Raw genomic sequence first — 18,803 nt, 5'->3', positions numbered from 1 at the left:
GAAGGAGACGTAAAGATTGAGCACAGGGCAGTAGAAATTGCAGTGACCTGGACTGTATTAGTGGTTAAAGCTGTTTTGAGAAGTGAGATTAGAAAGTTGGACCTCTAGGGCAGGGTTGTTCTCCTAGTTTGGGCTCTAACACAGCGAAAAATATGTAGTTGAGGCTCAGCATTCCTTGAAAAAAATCAAAGCCTTTATAACAAGTTGTTTTTCAGGTGCCTAGACTACCAGAGTGAATAAGCTTTGCTCAGTATCAGACTCCCCGAACACAAGCACACTTTGAAAGCACAAGGTATGCGTAGTACCCAAGCAGTACGTGACCTCAGCAGCCACAGATCCTGACCCAAGCGCTTCACGCTGCTTCCTTGCAAGGTGCTGTGCCAGGAGCTGCTATGTAGCTGCAGCTGCCAAGGGAGATGTTTTAGCACCAAAGCCTGGCTCCCTCCCGTCTGTCTGTAGTCCCACTGCCCGGTATTAAAGCACTTCCACCAGTGGAGGGTCTGTAACCATTGACACCACACTCGGTTTCTTCCCAGATCCACGATATATTGATAAACAAATAGGCAAGATCACTTACAAATTCACATTGGAGTTTACATGAACATTAGTAGTTACATCAAAAATTAATAACGCATTTCCTAAAATGGGCCCCAGATGTATCTTAACTTACTGCAGGTGCTTTTTGACCTACTCTTCAAAAGGCTTCAGCAATGCAGTTTCTTGATGGGCTTCAAGCAGACGTAAATATAGTCTTTAAACAGAAGATGAAATCCCATCATTTTGCTCCTTTCGTAATTTGTTTTCCCCTCTGAAAACTTAGTTTTCAGCCTTCCAGACAGCTAATCTGATTTCCCACCTGGTCACAAGAGCTCTGCTGGCAACAGAGGCAGCAGAAGAGTATGTGAATAGAAGGGCAAGATGGCAGCCTTAGGTTGATTCTTCATAAAACTTTACTTTTGAGACTTTTTTTTTTAATGAGTATTTTACGTAAGACAGGCCATGTTAATTCCGAAATCTTCTTTTAAAGTTGTGTTTATTAATTATAGAGGTTGTTTAAAAACACTACCTTTTGAGAAAAGCATGGAACCCTTATTAGCAAGGAAAAAGTCATGTTTCAAAATTTTTTCAAAGTTTGTTCCTTTTTTTTTTTCATTTCCTCCCCATTCTCTTAAAAGAAGGTACAGCAAGGAAAAAAGTTTTTTAAATGAATTTGAAGTTTATACTGCTTACATTATGTCTTAAATTTCAACAGATGCTGATATTGGTGAAAACTGATTTTGGAATAGGTGATGGTATTAAATATTTGCACTAGCTTATAGGTTAGATCTGAGTGGCTTAATGTTCTCTCTGAAGGCAGTATAACGGATGACACTGCACTGTTTTGACTTTAATCGCCAGCAACAATGAAATGCTGAGGTTCTTGCTACTGCTATGCTAAAATGTTCTATACGCAGGTTGAATTTTCTGGCAAAAGTATCACCTCAGGAAGCAGCTGACATGGAATTACCTTCAGGCTCAGTGGGAGGGTATATTTTTTTTTACAGTACAGCTGCAGATAAATCAGCCAAACTGCGCCGCCTTCTGTGGCTGCCTGTTCTGCTCGAGTCAGCTGTACAACTCCCAGAGATGGCCATGAGCATAAAAGCCCAGCCATGGAAAAAAACGACTCCCCTTGCTGTTCTTCCTCAGAACCAGGGGGCAGGCACCTCCAGATCTACGTAACCCTGACCGAATGGCGTTGCCTCCACGACTGCAGAGGTGAGGTATTTCCCTTGAGAGGTGTCGGGAGGGTGAGCTGGGCAGCGCGTGGGCAGCCACAGCACAAGCCTGCCGGCGTTGCTTGGTGAATCCCGAGGTGCTGGTGGGCTTTCAGCAGTTCTGTGGAATTCCTAATTCATTACGGTACGTCAGTTCCACTTAGTTTGCATGTACACTTTCAAATGCCATGTGGCTGCATCTTAATTAGCCAAGGAGTTATGAGAAGCCTGAGAACCACTAATCGTGGCAGCTGATGCCTCTCTGCCTCACTTGAGGAGTCATCTGAGAGCTGTAATTCTCTCAGGCTCTCAGCACTAATCTCCTTAAAGCTCCTGTCGGAGATTTTGAACGCTGGGTAGAACAGAATTTGCTTGGGTTGGATTTCCCTACTTATGGCAAGATTCAAGCACATAACAGATATTTTTATGTATTTTTTTGGTTTAAGCCACAGAAAAATAATTCAGAAAGGTCTCTTAGATAACATGAAAACGATAAATTTGATGAAAAATGCCTCTTGAGCTGCTTGTGTATTTATACTAAAGTATAAAAACCCTGCAGGCTTTTGACCTTGATTCTCATGGCAGCTAACTAAATTACTGTTTTCTCCGAAGAAAGGTTACTTTTGACAGTTTCTGTCCTGAGAAGTCTCTCATTTTCTTCTAAGACCCTTTCGGTTCCCTTTCCTGGGCAGCCTTATTGCTGAAGGAATTCCAGTCCCTTTTCCCTGCTTTCCTGGCCTGGGCAAGTCACTGCTGTGGGGCCAGGTTTCCCCAGCAGCCCTCCTGGAGTCACCTCTGCAAGACAGTGTCTTAGGTGACACCTTCCTATTTCTGCAGGGCACCAGAGAAGGCAGGAGGGTCTGTAGTGCTTCTACATGATCTGTCATAGATGACATAGCACATCATCTGGATTTGCTAGAATACTACTGTAAATTAGCAAACCAAGATTGTGTTGCTTGGACTGGCCCTTGAAATGTATTTTTTTTTTCAGAGCTATTTTTACAGTGGTTTGCATTTCATTTTGTTATAGATAATCCTCTACTGTAGCAACTTAGCACACTTTCTTGGGTTTATTCATGGGCTCAGCTGCCATGTCTTTTTCCTAACAAGAATAAACACAAGTTCCTAATAGACGAAAGCTGTTAATTTGATTTTATGAGCTCTTAAACTTTCCTATATGGCTTCAAGGGGCAATTGTGCCTTCCGAAAATATGTGTCCAACCACCACACATCACCTATCCACGCCTGGAGATTTGAGCAGGGAGCCTGTCCACTGGAACACTCGTAATGCTATTATTTTTGAAACAGTAGCTCACTGCTTTGGATGATACAGGTGAGTCTGTATTGTGAGTCATAGTTACAAAGTAATCAACACAACTCTGTATCTCAACTCCTCCAAAGGAGCAAGATCCAAGCAATTGCTCCAGTCAAGACTCCAGGTTAAGTAATACTGTGATATGTGCTGGAGTGCTATGTTCCCGCTCTTAAATATGAGAATTTTGTACTGCAAATGAAAGAACAGAAAGGATTTCTTCAGTGGTGTGGAACTAGTATTGCATTAAACTCCTGGCAAATAATTAGGTAGAAATACAAATGCTTCTTAAGTCTCCTGAATTAAGGGGATGGACAGGGGAAGACAGATCGAAGCTACAGCAAGATGTTTTGGCATTCGATTCTTGAGTTACTCCAGTTGATTCCAGCAGAAAATTGTATCACTACTTTATGTTGAAAGTAATCAGGACAGAGCTATGTGAGCTAGGTACAGGCTATCTGTAGATAGATAGAGCATTCTGAACCAAATCCAAGTGTGCTGCAGGGGGAAAGCAAAGCTGAAGCCCTGACAAGCCGGCAAATGTACTATATTGAGACTAAGATCCAGTAACCAACTTAAAGCTTGTTAAGTCATACTTTATAGATTGTGAAATGCCAAGGGAAAATCTGGATCCCTCACGGTGTAGAAAATGGACTAAATAAGAGCAGCTGTGGGGGTAAGTACTTCTCCCATACTTTGGCACTAAGTTGTTAGCTGATCTTTATCAGTTTTAACAAAATAAATCCTTCAGAAGTTAGGTAAGGCCTGGGAAATGGCAGCCAAGGGGTATTTTCTCTCAGTTTCCTAAGCCAATAGCTTAAATCGAGTGGAGTCATTCACTGCTGAAATGCAACAGGAAAGCCCTGCTTTTGTTGGGCTGCCCTATTTTGTGATGCTCCTGTTTATCCTACCCCCAGCTGACTGCAGTTTTGCAGTGTCTCTCTTGCTCCAGCTATGGTTAAGGAAATTTAATAAGGCAAAAACAGTGATAAATGCAAAACATATAATCAAGTCCACAAATACTTAGATAATAATACAGAATTCTATTTATTCTGGGGGAAAACACAGAATCTTGGAAATAGATTTCTGTAGAGAGCAACAGCAATTTTAAGCAGCAGAAAGCAAAACACCGTGATCCGTGTGGCTCTATAGCCACATTCCCAGGGCCTTGTTAAACCACGACGCAGAAGGCGACCCCCAGGAAATCATGAGTTGCTGATCTTATTTCACAGCTGACTGAACACTGGTCGGCCCAGTTTTCAATGACAGGGGTGCTGTGGCTTTCTTTGATCTCCTCTGTACCAAGGCCAGGAGCTCAAGCGCTTCTCATAGGGTGCCTCCGAGTCCACCAAACACCCGTGTTATCTATGCACAGATGTGCCACTCACCAAACCCAGAGCACAAACAGCAGCAGGCATAATTTGTATGTTTTTCTACACTGCTGCTCCCCAGACTTTACGCACTCCCAGCTGCAAGGTCACCTGTGCATATTTACAATCCTCCTCCCCAGCCTTCTATTCTGATGCCATCCTCCTCACCAATCTCCTGTTTTTAACTCATTCCTCCCAACAATGCACTACTGAAGTAGTCACACAGAATCACCCAGCACAACCATGGTTGTGAGAACTGAGCAGAGAAGCAGTTAGGAGAGTCTCACCTGATCCAGCTGAAAACACTTGTGCAAGGAAGGACTCCTGCAAGGGAGACTCCTGTTGCTACTGAGACTGCAACCACCTTTTTGGGAGATCTGAACAATACCCTGTGCCGAGGTCCCAAACATTTTTTTTTAAATACTGTCCATTGTTTGGTGCAACACTGTTCAGTCAAAAACCAAATCATTCTTTCCATCCAGAAAAGTTGCACTCACCATTAGCTTTTTGTCCATGGTTTCTAAAATAAACTAGTCCGCCCTGCTACAACTGATCTGTTCAGTACAAGTTATAACAGAAAGTTCAGTGCTCTCCCTTGCTTGAAATATCTGAGAGGACTAAATGTTAACAGCTGTCTATGCATTGCCATATTTTACTGAAATACAATCTTTGAAACACTTGGCTTGTCATTTTGGGCACAGAGGTATTACCATAAATCCAACAGTGGGCTATAATTCAATTAGATTGCAATTCAGTACCATTAACCATTCTGCCAAACTTAGCAGTAATATTCACAAATATTCCTCTGCCAGAAAAGCCTTATATGTAATATGAGCTGTGGGAATCAGAGGGGGAAAAAATCATGATGAGATTTTTTGATGAGACTAACATTTCTATCTCAGTTAGAGCCACAAGATAATGGAGTAATTATGTAGATACTCTTTAAAAAGTATGATTTACTCCCTAAATATTAAGTGTGTGGTCACATAAGTATGACAACGACAGACAGAGAAAAATCAGACGCTTCTTATCACTGCCCTTAGCAAAGATACTGAAGTGATCCTATATACACCCCTAGGCTCTCTCTTTGCACTGTAGGCGCAAATCTTACTTGCATGAGAGAAGGGCCCCCCATCAACTGAGAAGGCTGACTTATTTTAACTGTCCCAGTAGCGTTCAGCTGATCATGTCTGAATTTATTAAGACCATTAACAGTTGATTTAATCTCTGTTTTAATCACAGGGTTTGCCTGAAAGACGAATTTGGGCCATCATATTTATAACAAAATTGCAAAACCTAAAATACACACACACGCACATATCAATTCCTCTTTATACTGCATTGTTCTAATCCCTGAAAACATCTCCTCAAATGTGCATTTGCAGGATTGGAGCTAATGTGTTTATGATATTACTTCTAATCATTAGGATCTCTATGAGTTCTGTTTCAGTTAGGATTGTTTATAGAATGGTGGTTATTTGGTTAAGGCAGAAGAAAGATTTTCATCTGGAAGATCTAATGTTCTTTTATTTGACCTTAAGAAATAGCCTCAACTTGTGGCTGGAGCTTTTCCTCTATACGATGGTGTTATTTAATACTTCGAATTTGAAGAAGAGAGTTGTAAAAGCTAATTTATTAAAATTTGAATACCCTCTTAAGGATGACTATATAAAGGCACACATGCAGCAGGTCTGCTCCCTGGAGGTATTTAATCATAGTTAGTACCCCACTTGAACAAAATTCTAGACCTCACATGTACCTTCTTGTATGACTTCAGTGAAGCCTTAATATGACGCCAACATGCAATTAAGCTGGTCCTGCGGCTGAAAACAAAAGAGGTCCTTCTTCCTCCCCAGGGTATTAGTTATGTCCCCTCAATTCCTCCTCTGATGTGCCAGCACAAGAATTTGGTCACCTGCTCAGTGACCCAGACAGGGTATCACTGATGTAACTGAAAAACAAATTTTCAACAGCATCAGCTCACTACAGGACAGCAGAAATGTGTTTGTTCATATAGTTTTTGTTGGATGCAAAAACAAGCATTCACGGAGAGGGAGCACAGAGTACTTTTTGTGGGAACTGATCTAAGTGTATGTCAAACTGAAACCTAGAAACGTTTGTGCTCCAGTCAGCACAAACTAAAACAACCCCATTAAGTGGTGTGTTACTGGTACCTTTTACCAAAGCATATACCCATAAGCCCAACACAGCAAATAAAACAGCAACAACAAAAAAAAGAGAGACATTCTAATCACTTACATGATTTATCAGCTGAATTATTTATGCACATTGTAATCAGACAAGCTGGATAAACTCATGGTGATGAAGCAATACTGTCATTAAGGGTATCAACCAAACACACAGACTTTATAACTGCTATTTCACCTATGAGATTGTTACCAGTGGTAATAATGAAAAAGCAAACCAGCTGAAAAACAGCCAAGTCGGTCCTTTGTTCAGCTACCGAGTGAATGGCTCCTTCAGCTGTTCTCTCACATGGGAGGAACTGGAACAGAGGTGAGGAAAAGGGGCCCTGGCCAGAGCTGCTGCTGAAAATGCACATGGACAAACCCTGTTCAAAATCCCATGCAGAGTCTGTGGAGCTGGCAGAAAAGTTCTTGTTATCATTTCAAATGGAGTTATAGGAAAAAGAAAAAAAAATGTTTAAATTTTTAGATTGTTTGCTTGTTTGTAGTCTTAATACATACTGCTTTTTCCAAACCCAGGTTCTTGGTAGATCACATTTTCATGTCTTCTACACTCCATTTCCTGGGAATTTACATCTGCCAAGGAAGTGGGTACCTAATCAAGAAAAAAAAAATGGTTCATTACTGTAGGTATATCTATTGTGAGAGAATTACCAGAGCTGTTCATAAAATATATTAAAGTTTTTGTCCCCCAGAGGAATAGCAAGGCTAGATCAGAGAAGATGGATATAGCCATACTTCCAAAGAGCCCTCAGCAAATTCTTTTATTTCCCCTTCTCCCGTAACTCTTTGCTCCAGCTGAACGACACGTCCTTTACAATTACCATGCTAGAAGCAATTCAAGGAAAAATTACAAGCTCTGGCTTGGTATTTGAGCTATTTTATGAGAAGTCATTCTTCACTGCATACTTAAAACTATCTGAAACTAAGATATATATAAAAAAAAATAGAGAACTTCCATGCTGCCTCAAACGTAATTCAGTACATTTAATCAAAAACATATGGATTATAAAAGAGGTTTTTGAGAAAAAGAAAAGAAAATTAATGAGAACAGCTATATAAAGTCATTTCAAGGGCACTTTAGCTCAGTATCTAGCCTGAAAAGGCAGTCAAAAACAAATGCCTAAGGAATAACGTCAGAATAAGGCAAGCATATAATGCATCTTCCTTGGAAATCACATGCAGCTTCTGGCAGTGTGGTTCGGTTACTTTCTGAACCAGAGGTGATATCTTTGTGTTTAATACTTGCAAACAGACATATTCATGGGGAGAAAAAAAAATCCAGTGTTTTTGGACTAATCTAAGTTTTAGTGTCCTTAACATCCAAAGACAATTTCACAGCCTAGCTATACTTTAAGCACCTTATTTCCTTCTGAGTACTTTTGTTTTCCATTTTCTACTTGATAGTTGTGTTCACTGCCCTTTATGTCTTGTATTAACTAGAAAAGATAGACATGACTTTCCACCTCTCTGTCATATGCCTTCTTAGCTGTAGTCTATTGAATTATTCCTATATATGTGGGCAGTTTCATACCTTTGGTAATGTTTGTCACTCATCTGTGTGCCTCTACTATTCCGACATTGTGCTCCAAGCGATTCAAGAGTATGGAAACATGAAAAAAAAAAAGGCGTTTCAGACCATAAAGATTTATGGACCTTAACACGTGGCAAGACTTTGCCTTCAGCCAGCTCAAGAAGGCTGAAGAGCTCATGAATCAGTATTGTCATATATTAAGCTCAGGTAAAAGCATCTTGATTTGCATACGGTGCCTTAGCCCACACTTTGGCTTTCGAACACTCCCTGCAGACAGAGAAGCAGAAACACTAGCGCTGCTGGCAAAAACCCAAAGATGACATACGCTAAATGAAATGTAAATAATTTTTTAATGCATCAGTTGGAATTTCATTTAAGGTAAGGGCAACTTCCAATCTGAAACTGACAGATCTCTCATAAAGCCATCCTGGGGCAATATATCATCACCCTGTCAGCCTTCCTGTGGGGGATTTTAGCATAATCTCTGCAGTAAGGTGAACCAGATGTCTAAGGTTAGAAACTCGAACACTATGAAAAACGCTCATCTTATTCCAGGCCATTAAGGACCCGACAGGCACCTTACCAGTGTCCTACTGCTGTTCAGACACCCAAAGTCTCAGCTGCACCCTTAGTACCCGGCTGCCTCAGAAAGTTTGGGCTCGGCCTCCTCCATCCCCATCTCCTATCTCACAGCCCTATCTGGGCGTTTTCTGGACCCCAAGGCACTTTAATGAGCACTACAAGCCCCAGGAGTCACTACTGAAAACCAACAACTCGTTAATAGTTTAAAATGAGAAGGCCACAGCAAATTTTCGTATTTCCCTCAACATCTTTATTCCCTTCTCCAGCCAGCCCTGATTCGGGGCAACGCCTGCTCTCGTTGGCTCCTCACAGCAACGTGACACCAAGAGGCAGGAGCAACGGGTCCTTCCGGAAAAAAAAAAAAAAAAATTAATTAATTAATTAAGCCCAAAGCCTGGCGTATCAGAAATACGCATCAACGAGTGCTGTGAGCATTTCAAGCCGCAGCCCACACAGCCGCCAGGTGCACGGCCGCCATTTGCTACGCGACGGGGAGCTGCCACGAGGAAGACGACGAGCTCCCCCCCTGTTAGAAGGCGGCACGCCTCACGGAAGGCGGCACGCTTCCCCCGGCCGCTCCCCTTCCTTCCCCGGCCGCCTCAGCGCCGCCCTCAGGGCCGCCCCTTCCCCGCCATCGCCGGCGGCTCCCGGTGGGCGCGGGGCCGCGCCATGGCGGCGGTGCGCTGCTCGCCGCTCTGGCTGCCGGCCTTGGCGCTGGCGTGGGGCTGCGCCGGGATGGCGGCCGCTTCCTTCACCACCGCCACTCCGCCGGTGCAGGGTAAGGACGGCCGCAAGGCGTCGGGGAGCCGTGGGGCTCGGGGTTTTTCTCCATCCGGGGGCTCCCAGCCCAGCCCGGAGCCCCCCAGGCTGCCGCCCGCCGCTGCCTCAGGCCGGGCAGCCCGCCCTGAGGGGGCCGGGGGCCGCTCGGCTCTGCCCTGCTGCTCGGGGTGTACGTGGGGGCCTCCTCAGTTTGTTTGCCTTTAATAGATGTGACCAGGAAGGTATAGGCCATGTGAGCTTGCATTAAATTAGGGTATTTCAGATGGACCTTGACAAATGTTCTTAGAGCCCAGCTTGCGGGGGCGCCTTTCTTTGAGGGTAGGGCTCATGCTTGATGAGAAATATCCAGGTTTTGGGACAGCAGACTTGAGGCAGAAGAGAAAGGGAGCAGTCAGTGTTTCTTAGCTATTGGAGAGGAAGGAACCTGCTAACAACTGCAAGCTAATCCGTTTCTTTCTAATAGCTCTGAGGAACATCAGCCAAGCTGAAGAGCTTGGCCTGAGCCAAAAATTAGGTTGCAGTCAGTCTGCTTATGGGTGCCCTAGGATTGAACTGCTCACAAGTTTTTATTTCTGCGTGAGTTTAGGAGGTTGCTCATGACACACAGTTTGTTGTTGGTATGGAAAAGGATCCATATTATATGGAGTTAAGGATCTGTATCATACAGGTGGATGCGAGGGACCTTTAAAGGATGAAATGAGAAATAAGATTAAGGTTAAAAACTCCTTTTTTCAGACTTCATGGAAGTTTGCCTGTGGGAGGTAAGAAGGGTTTAAGCTGAGAATGTGGGCAGAGAGCAAATTAACTCGAACTACCTTGGTGTAGGTGCGGAAAGATTTCTGACTGAGTGGTTGCGCCGGTTTTAGAGGCGTAGTAAGAGCTCCCTCCCCAAAGGGTCACCGATCCTAAGGCTGTGTGGCAGTCCTTAGTGTACAGTGGATGGCTTAAAGCCCTGTCTTCCTTTTAAAAAAAAAAAAAGAAAAATTAAAAAACACAACCAAAAAAATCTGTGTATGCTACCTCCATGCGTATTGGAAAGGGGCAGTTCTTAAACAGGGCTTTGTTTTCTGTGCTGTTAACGTTTTACCTGTATTTTGTGGAAGACTAGCCTTTGTGCTGGAGCTGTGTGCTGTTACGCTGGTCCCTGAGGACACCTCCCAGAAGGTGAAGTCACACAGGTTGTCATTTTACAATGGGTGCTTCAGTTACTGAAAACATAATTAGTTATAATTAATGCACAACAATTCCTGTACGTGTGGACAGGATTCTAGTCATTTTTTTAAAAAAAAAAAGTAGGAACGGTAATAACTTTTTCCTATCTCCTTGTGAGAATGTAATCCTCATGCAGCTGTAGCTGACTCTGCAAGGTGCATGGCATTAATGAAGCTGCTTTAGTAAAACTGATACAGCTTATCGAATAATGACAGCACTTCTTGGTAAACCAAGCTGGATATGTAAAAATGAGTTTTCCTTTTCTTTCATCTTAGATGCTTAATGTTGACGTTATCTTAAAATAGAAGGAGTGATTGTTTAACAAATGTTGGCTAAAATATAGTGTGAGTGACTGTTGGCAGTTGTGCTGTGGCTTATGCTTTTTTTTTCCATGACAAAGACTTTACAGTAGTCCCTTGAAATATTAGAGGGAGTCTGTAAACTTTATATGTTTGAATACAAACATTTCAAAGTTGCTTTTGTTTAGTATGCTGGTATCCATATTGCTTTTGCAAGGTGCGTTGGAGGGGCTGAGTGTGTTCTCAGTTGGAGAGGTGTTTTCTATTCCCTGCTCTTGAAGAGTACACCATGACTGGTGGAAGGCTTGTGTGCCTTCTAAGTTAAGGGACCCAGAGAAATTCATAAAGCACAACTACACTTTTTTTTTCCTGGTTACTCATGGTAATGTAACATTTTGTAACGGAGTACATAAATGAAAGTCTCATTTTATTTTTTATAATTTGAGCCTCATTCTTTTGGTTATATGGTCTTATAGGCTATATAGTATGTCAGTGAGAAGGTGGTTAAAGGAGATTAAAAAGAAGGTGAAAAGCTTTCTGATAAGGATCTAAGGGATGATGAATTTCTTCATTTGGTGGTTCAGCTACTGAAAATGTAATGTAAATCACTGGAGATATTGAAGTGTAAGCTTGAGAACCTCTGCAGAGATAGAGGGAAGCTCTTGGGTTGTGTCTCCCATGTTGTCCGTAAAGAATCAATCCTCTCTTGATGGCATGGCTTACCTGTGCCTTCACTTCAAAAACCATGAACTGTTTTCCTAAGTATTTCAGAGGTCAAACTTGACTGCTTTCTACCTCTGTTTGCTACAGTTCTTCTGAAATGAAAATATTGAGTTTTCATTACTTAATCAAAATTGTTGCACGTACCTAGCAGTGGGGGGGGGGGGGGGGGGGAAGCCTAAATATTTTGTTAAATGTTTGATGTTACTGAATAAAAATAAATGATACCTGTTTTTTTTCTCTCCAGCCTGTTCAGAGTTTTCCCATAGGTCCTGTGAAGAATGTCTAAAAAATGTTTCGGTAAGATTTTAAATATCTTTTTTTCTGACTGATAAGAATTTGGTGATTTTTTTTTTCACTTAATATTATATTGACTTGTTGGGTTTTGTTTGGCTGTTTTTTTTTTTTAGTTCTCTTAAAATGATGAAGCTAGTTAAACTACCCTTAATAACAGGAAATCCAGATCAGTTGGCTCTCGTCTGCCCTCAGCTGGTAAAATTGGCCGCATGATGTCCTTCCTCCCCTTGGTGCCACTGTGCTTTCATTCTCCCTCTCTTACAGCATGGCCCATGATTTGGTTGCTCAGGGTATTTCTCTGCTTTGCCTGGAGAGGAGTGACCAAGCCGTACTCAGGCTTCCCATTTCCGTGGTGCTCAGTGCTTTCACAGTGCAGCAGAGCAAGTTGCTACTACTGGTTTGGATTCTTACCCTCATTTTTCGAGCAGCGTTGGTTAAATTTCCGTCTTCTGGGAGGGCTGGATGAACTGAATCCTATGTGAATGAAATGTCTTGTGTTTCTCGTATCCAGAATATGAGAGCTGACAAATTCAAGTAAGCAAGCTAGAAATGCCTTTTTCTAGAGGTGCCCTGAGCACTAGCACTGTGTTCAGCCGAGGCAGACTGGGTCAGTGCTTTGTAGCTGTTCAGACATTGGCCTCTCTGACTACGTGAGACTGTGAGTGCTTCAGACTGTTGTGCTAGATCACTGCTTTTGTAGCAACGTGTTTCAATTTCCAATGAGATTGTGGTAACGTAGACATTTAAATCAATGGAATCTTATTGCATGCCCTTTGCTCAAAACCTTTATAGCTACACGATAAGGGTTGTGGTAAGTATCCAAATGTGTCTGTCACTGCAGTGCAGAAGAAAACTATGTTTACAGTGAGAGTGTTTCCAATTCTGACTTTAGATGTCACTGAAATATTTCAGGAGTCTTGAAATTATGTGTAAGTTACCATAAGACTTTTTCACTAGGGAATATTGAGAAATACATTGTTCTATGCGTCTTTTGGAATTATAAGGAAAAAAAGGGAAAATACAAATTGTGTTGTAGTGATGCAGCCACTGACTGTGTGCTGCCAGACCTCTATTTGTCATCATAAGCCTGGCATACTGTAAAGAACTCTTAATCTTCAAAAATACAATGTAGGAAACATAAAATACGGGTTATTAAAGATTAAATGTTTGTCCCTACCACTGGTGTGCCTGTCACTTCAAATAGGTGCTGCAGCTGATGCCTGCAGGTGTTGCGACTGGTGTTATGAGCACCACTTTTATTAGCCTGAGAACTGTGTGCTCAGCTTGTGAGCAGAATAAATCCTTCAGGTATGCACTGAAGCCACTAATAGAGCTATAGATACATTATTCTCAGAATCTGTCAAACCAGTGACAGAGTCCAGGCTTGTTCTGATGACTGAACGATGGATGATTCAGGGCAACTGCTGCAGTAGCATCAGTGTTAACCTTGAGGAGGTGACTTCAGACTTGATTCAGACAATTCATGCATACATTTAAGGAAAAAAGGCTATAAATAAAGCCATTAGCATTTGTGTAAGCAATTTGAAAACAAAGGATTGCTGAAGTTACCTTAATTGCCTTCGTAGACGAAATTACCAACTGATGATAACGTAGATAGTAGCAGCAGATAAAAATGAAAATTAAACTTTTGGTGAATAGATAAAAATAATTCCAAGCAAACCATAAAATGTTACCATTTAGTTCAGTTAAATAGAATTGTCATTCAAAATGATCAGATTTTTTTTCTGAATTATAATTGGGTTGGTCCTTAGAGTTGATTGATACCAATTTTCTTGTGTTTTTGTTAATCAAGAAGTTCTGAGTGCTTGGTATCTTTATGGAGATGCTGTTGTGTTTGATTTTATTTTTTAAGGTACTGTTTTGTAAGGAATAATGTATAAAGGTTTTGGTTAGAGCTTTAGAATCCTGAAACTACTTTAATGTGTAAGTAACTATTGCTTAATGTCTTGAGAGAGTTTTCTCTTTGTGTGATTCTCTTCTTCATTTGATTTACTTTTAAATAAGATATTTTTAGCCTTCCTTTGTGGGTTGTGTAGAGAGGAATCAAAGTTAAGGAAATGTTTTGCCCTTGGGTGTTTAGGCTTTTTTTAAGTCAATTTGATAATTAGATCAATTTTTAGCGTCAGGAATAAGTCAATTGAAATATTTTCTTACTTTAACCTCTGCAGTGGTTAGTAGCAGCATCAGCTGTTGCCCTTAGGGCTGCGCACCTTTTTAACAGTTGCATGCAGTAGTCTCCGTTACAGGGACACAGCTGGCCTTTTATGCAGGGTGTCACTGGCAGTGCACATCGTGAGGTCATCTGGTGCCTGCTGGAAACAGGGTGACCACTGCATTCAAACCAAGTTTAACAGTGACTTCCAGTCTACTAGTCTTATTATTTTTCAGCTGCTAGTTCTTGTAGTTAAATAGCCAGGCCAACAAAAATAAGCATGTTCTGAGCAAACGTGGTTAGATGCATTTTACAGGTGTCTGTGACTCAGGCTACCAGCTACAACATGTGAATCCATTGGTTTTGTTGCTTTCCTCACCCATTTCAAGAGAACAGAACCCACTACAAAGGGGTTCCTTCGTATTTAACATTTTGTGACACTTGAGAGCAAGATAACTGTTTTTGTGCAACTGAGGATGTGTGAGTGATTTTCTTGATAGTCTGGTTAGATAGAGCACAGTTCCTGCATGCGCTCTGTCTGTAATGAGTCCTACAAAACCCCATTCTGTCAAGGATTCCCTTTACTGTTATCCAAAACGTCTTCATGGATTGCATCTTTTATTATCTTGCTGCAAAACTTTCTGTAGAATTGTAAAGGTTCTTTATGGTTTTCTTGCTGTTGATAGCCAAATATAGGACTGAAGTAAGGTTCTAAGTGTATTTTGTATTCCTCAAAGATACTGCCGGCTTTAAAATTTTTGCATGGTTGGGTTTGGGGTTTTGTAATTCTTGTTAATTTCAGTAATTCTAAACCCAAAGCCTTTTTATCCTCAAGTGTACTGAGTACCTCGGAGTGTCCCCAGATATTTTCAGGTTAGTGTAAATATTTATTATCTAAAAGTACAAAATTCAAATTGGGCTTGCTTCGGAATTGTACCAAACTTTAGTAGGCTTCATGCTACTAAGTGCTATCAATGTATCAATACAATATTGTACTTGCTTAAGAATTTCCTCTGTGGAGAGGAGCACTAGATTGTAAACTGTTTTCTGAAGATCAATAACTTGTTTTTTGTTTTTCTCTTTTTGCACAGTGCCTTTGGTGTTACACCAACAACACCTGTATTGATTATCCTGTAAGAAGCATTCTTCCATCATCTTCATTATGTTCGCTCTCAAATGCTCGATGGGGAGTTTGCTGGAGTAGGTACTAATTTTACTTTTGCTGTAGAGAGACATTTGAGTGTTTAGTCTAAACCGGGACTGCCACTTACTACATCTTTTCCCTGATAATTTGGTTGGAGGGTTGGGGAAAAGCAGTAGTTATGATTTGGGGTGGGGGGAGCAGGGAGATGAGCGAAGGAAATTGCTCACCACCTCCCACAGGCAGACTGATATCCAGCCAGTCTCAGAAACGTAGTCGCCATGGAAAACAGCACCTCCTACCTATCCACCTGCTGCTGACCCCTTCTTCTTCCTCTACCTCATTTTTTATTGCTGAGTGTGGCATTGTACAGTATGGAATATCCCCTTGGTCATTTCAGGTCAGATGTTCCAGCAGTGCCCCCCTCCCAGCGTTTTGCCCGCCACCAGCCTACTCGCTGCAGGGGGAACAAAGGCAGAAAAAGAGCAGCCTTGATGTTGAGCAAGCACCGTGCAGCAGTAGCCAAAACACTGGTGTGCTACCAGTGCTGTTGTAGCCACAGATCCAAAATACAGCACCATATGGGCTGCTAGGAAGGGAGTTAACTCCCTCGTAGCCAGCAGAGAAAGACGTTTGTGCTGTGTCCTTTTGCAAAGCAGTGATTGCACCTATTTACAGATAGTAAGGGTGCTCTTATAACTTCCCTTTTGTTAGAGAAGGGATTTCTGGCTTGGGCTTGGTTCATGTTTCTAGATTGAATATAGCTTAAACACAGGATGAAAACTTTGTATTGAAGCACATTCTCAGCAGAAAAAGAGTGTAAATAAATAAAGCAACCAACGAAATTCAGAAACAAATTTGCATTTCCTTAATATATTTTTTTACAGATTCTATGCGGCAGCATGTTGTGGTCAATACATAGGCTTATTGAGAGTATCCTCTTCAGATGTAGCAGGAAACTTAATTACCTGTGAGAATGCTGGGCTTGTTTTTCCTTTCTGCAAATAAAATGAAGAGCCAGGTATTGGTTAAGTGTTGCTGCAAATGAAGTTGAATATTGCAGCTCTCAAAATTCAAAAACAAACGACTGGCTTCCAGTTACAATTTTATATGGAATAAGACATGTTGACAGATTACTAACCAGCAGTGAAGGAAAAAAATGGTATGGAAGCAACAGAATACAAATTAGCTTAATTGCTTTGTTTTTCATAAACAATAAGCAATGAAATAGCTGAGACAGGAAAGCAGACTGGATACTGACAATTTTATTGTGCACTTAATAGCTTCAAATTACCTTTTTTTGCTTCAATTAAATAGCAATTAAAAATATAAATAGTATTCTTTATTTTCTTAATGGAGATTAAACCATTTTTAGGACACTGAACAAATTATATTTAGTTGCTTATAACTTAGTGGAGTAACAGAATGAGAGAAGTCACGTGGTGAAATGTTTTCATAAGAAAATGTATAGGTTGAGGAACTATATATTAAACTGTATTATAAACCATTCCCAGTAAATTACAATGCACAAGCAAAAATTTGCCCAGAGAAGCTGTGGATGCCCCATCCCTGGAGGTGTTCAAGGCCAGGCTGGATGGGGCTTTGGGCAACCTGGTCTGGTGGGAGGTGTCCCTGCCCATGGCAGGGGGGTGGAAGTGGGTGATCCTTAAGGTCCCTTCCAACCCAAACCATTCTACGATTCTGTGATTCTATGAAATACTTACAATACTTTTATATGTAACAAAATCAAAGTTGTAAGTTGAAGAGTTTATGCACCTTCATAGTTGCTTTGATGCTTTAATCAGCTTTAAGTTGTTCACTAGGCTTGGGACACTATAGATGTACTTTATCATGTTCATGTTTGTCACCCCAGACAAATAATGATTACGTTATGTGTCCTGTTCAGAGAAATCCATAATGTAAATGAAGAGCACAAACTATTGGGGAAGTATTGTAACTGATTCTAGTCAGGGATTATGAAACAAATTAAGATTGCATTTAATTTTGTATATGTAAAGCAAAGGAATTTACAGTTAGAGCAGTCAACCTTTTATGTATGCTTACATCCCATGATTAATTTTTTAATTTTTTTATATTGAATTATTTTGAAAGATCCTTGTAAAACACTAGCAGGACTTTTTTTCTTTAATCAAAATTCATGTTGTTTGGGACCCTCAGTATGTTGAAGCTTCTATTTTAAAATGTGTGCGTTATATGTAAGCAGTACAGAAGAAAATGAAAATTTTAAAGGTATTCTAATGTTTTGAGTATACATACAATAATTCTTTATTGTTAATAGAATTGCATGCTGCTTGATTTGGCTGCATGTTGTCATATCACATAAAAATGAGTTTTATTAGTGAGGATGGTCTTATTGGCAGGGCTCATAAAGTAGTTGTGGGCTCATAAAGCTATAGTGGGATTCAGGGTATCTAGATCTGAACGTCTCTTGCTTGTGGAATGAGCCATCGTGGTTTAGGGGAATAAACAGTGAAGTTGATGTGGTGCAGTAAAAAGGTTGCTAATGCTACAGATTGCTGCTTGTGAAGAGGAATAGGAGTACATCTTCTACTTGTATGCAGCACCATTATGATAATACTTAAACTTTGCATGGTTCTTGTGTCAGTATTTTTTAAAGGATCTTGAGAAAGAGAGGGTTCATGTGAGGATGACAAACTATGATTTAAAAGCTGGAACAATGACTCACAGTTTCTTAGCAGTCTGCCTACAAAAAGAATGTTGGGAGGATACTTTGTTAATGTATTGCTACTGAGAAAAGGCGATCATCTTAAAGATGTTCTTAAAATGCAGAAGAAGGATACAGAACCTAATTCAATGACTGGAAGATCAAACTGGGAATACTGTCCAAGTCATATGCTGTGTTTCAGTGTGGTTTGACTGTTAAAAGAAACTACTAGGAAACTGGTAGATTGTCCATTGCACCATCTTCAAGGCTGGGATCTAATCTTTCACAAGCTCTGTGAAAGATAAGTGTCAGACACGAGTTGGTGAGGTCAGTGGAGAAGTAACAGACTTAGCAGAAGAAACTCTTTGGCTAATCCATGTGGTCAGAGAGGGCAGACCTTCCGAAATTGATTTGCTGAGTTTGAGTTGCTCATCACTAGTACCCTGAAACAGTAAAGCTAGAAGTAGCATGTGCAGCTGCTTTTTTATTTAGTATGGCAGCATAAGGTTGCTGAATTTTGACAGAGTTCAGAGGGATTTAGGTAGGAGAAAGGAGAATAGAAGCTTCACTGCCACCCCATCATGCTTTGAAATAGCAAGACAGTGTGGGGTGGAGGTATTTTTGTTTTTTAATCTCTGTTGTTAGAACCTCCCTGAGTCACTTCATTTTACACCCTTTAAATAGTTCTCTGGAGCTGTGTCCATTGCTTTGCTTATATTTTTCTGTGTGTTTG

General features: G+C 41.0%; 1 protein-coding gene and 1 long non-coding RNA gene across 4 annotated transcripts in view; one reads left to right on the top strand and one right to left on the bottom strand.

The window, feature by feature from the left end:
- The first annotated feature begins 1,608 nt into the window (after positions 1-1,608).
- The window catches only part of LOC310893972 (pituitary tumor-transforming gene 1 protein-interacting protein-like), a 36,207-nt gene continuing 19,012 nt past the window's right edge, over positions 1,609-18,803 (top strand). Inside the window, exons 1-3 of one of the 3 annotated variants that reach the window (XM_083823593.1) lie at positions 1,609-1,758; positions 12,021-12,073; positions 15,335-15,443. In XM_083823593.1, coding sequence (XP_083679719.1) covers positions 1,653-1,758; positions 12,021-12,073; positions 15,335-15,443 — 268 coding nt within the window. In that variant the 5' untranslated portion in view covers positions 1,609-1,652. Of the gene's footprint in view, positions 1,759-9,243; positions 9,541-12,020; positions 12,074-15,334; positions 15,444-18,803 lie in introns of those variants that run through there. The other 2 variants (XM_083823594.1, XM_083823595.1) reach the window with 2 other exon arrangements.
- Positions 1,766-9,034, bottom strand: LOC310893973. Its single transcript, XR_014579441.1, has 3 exons — positions 8,181-9,034; positions 7,148-7,241; positions 1,766-7,042 (listed from the first exon to the last, which is right to left on the bottom strand). It is a non-coding gene; the product is annotated as an uncharacterized lncRNA (long non-coding RNA).

The sequence above is a fragment of the Anser anser genome (genome assembly GCF_964211835.1).
Source record: "Anser anser genome assembly, chromosome: 2".
In the NCBI taxonomy this organism is placed as follows: Eukaryota; Metazoa; Chordata; class Aves; order Anseriformes; family Anatidae; genus Anser; species Anser anser.
The sequence above is the reverse complement of the archived record's forward strand: the minus strand, read 5'-3'. Positions and strand labels throughout refer to the sequence as shown.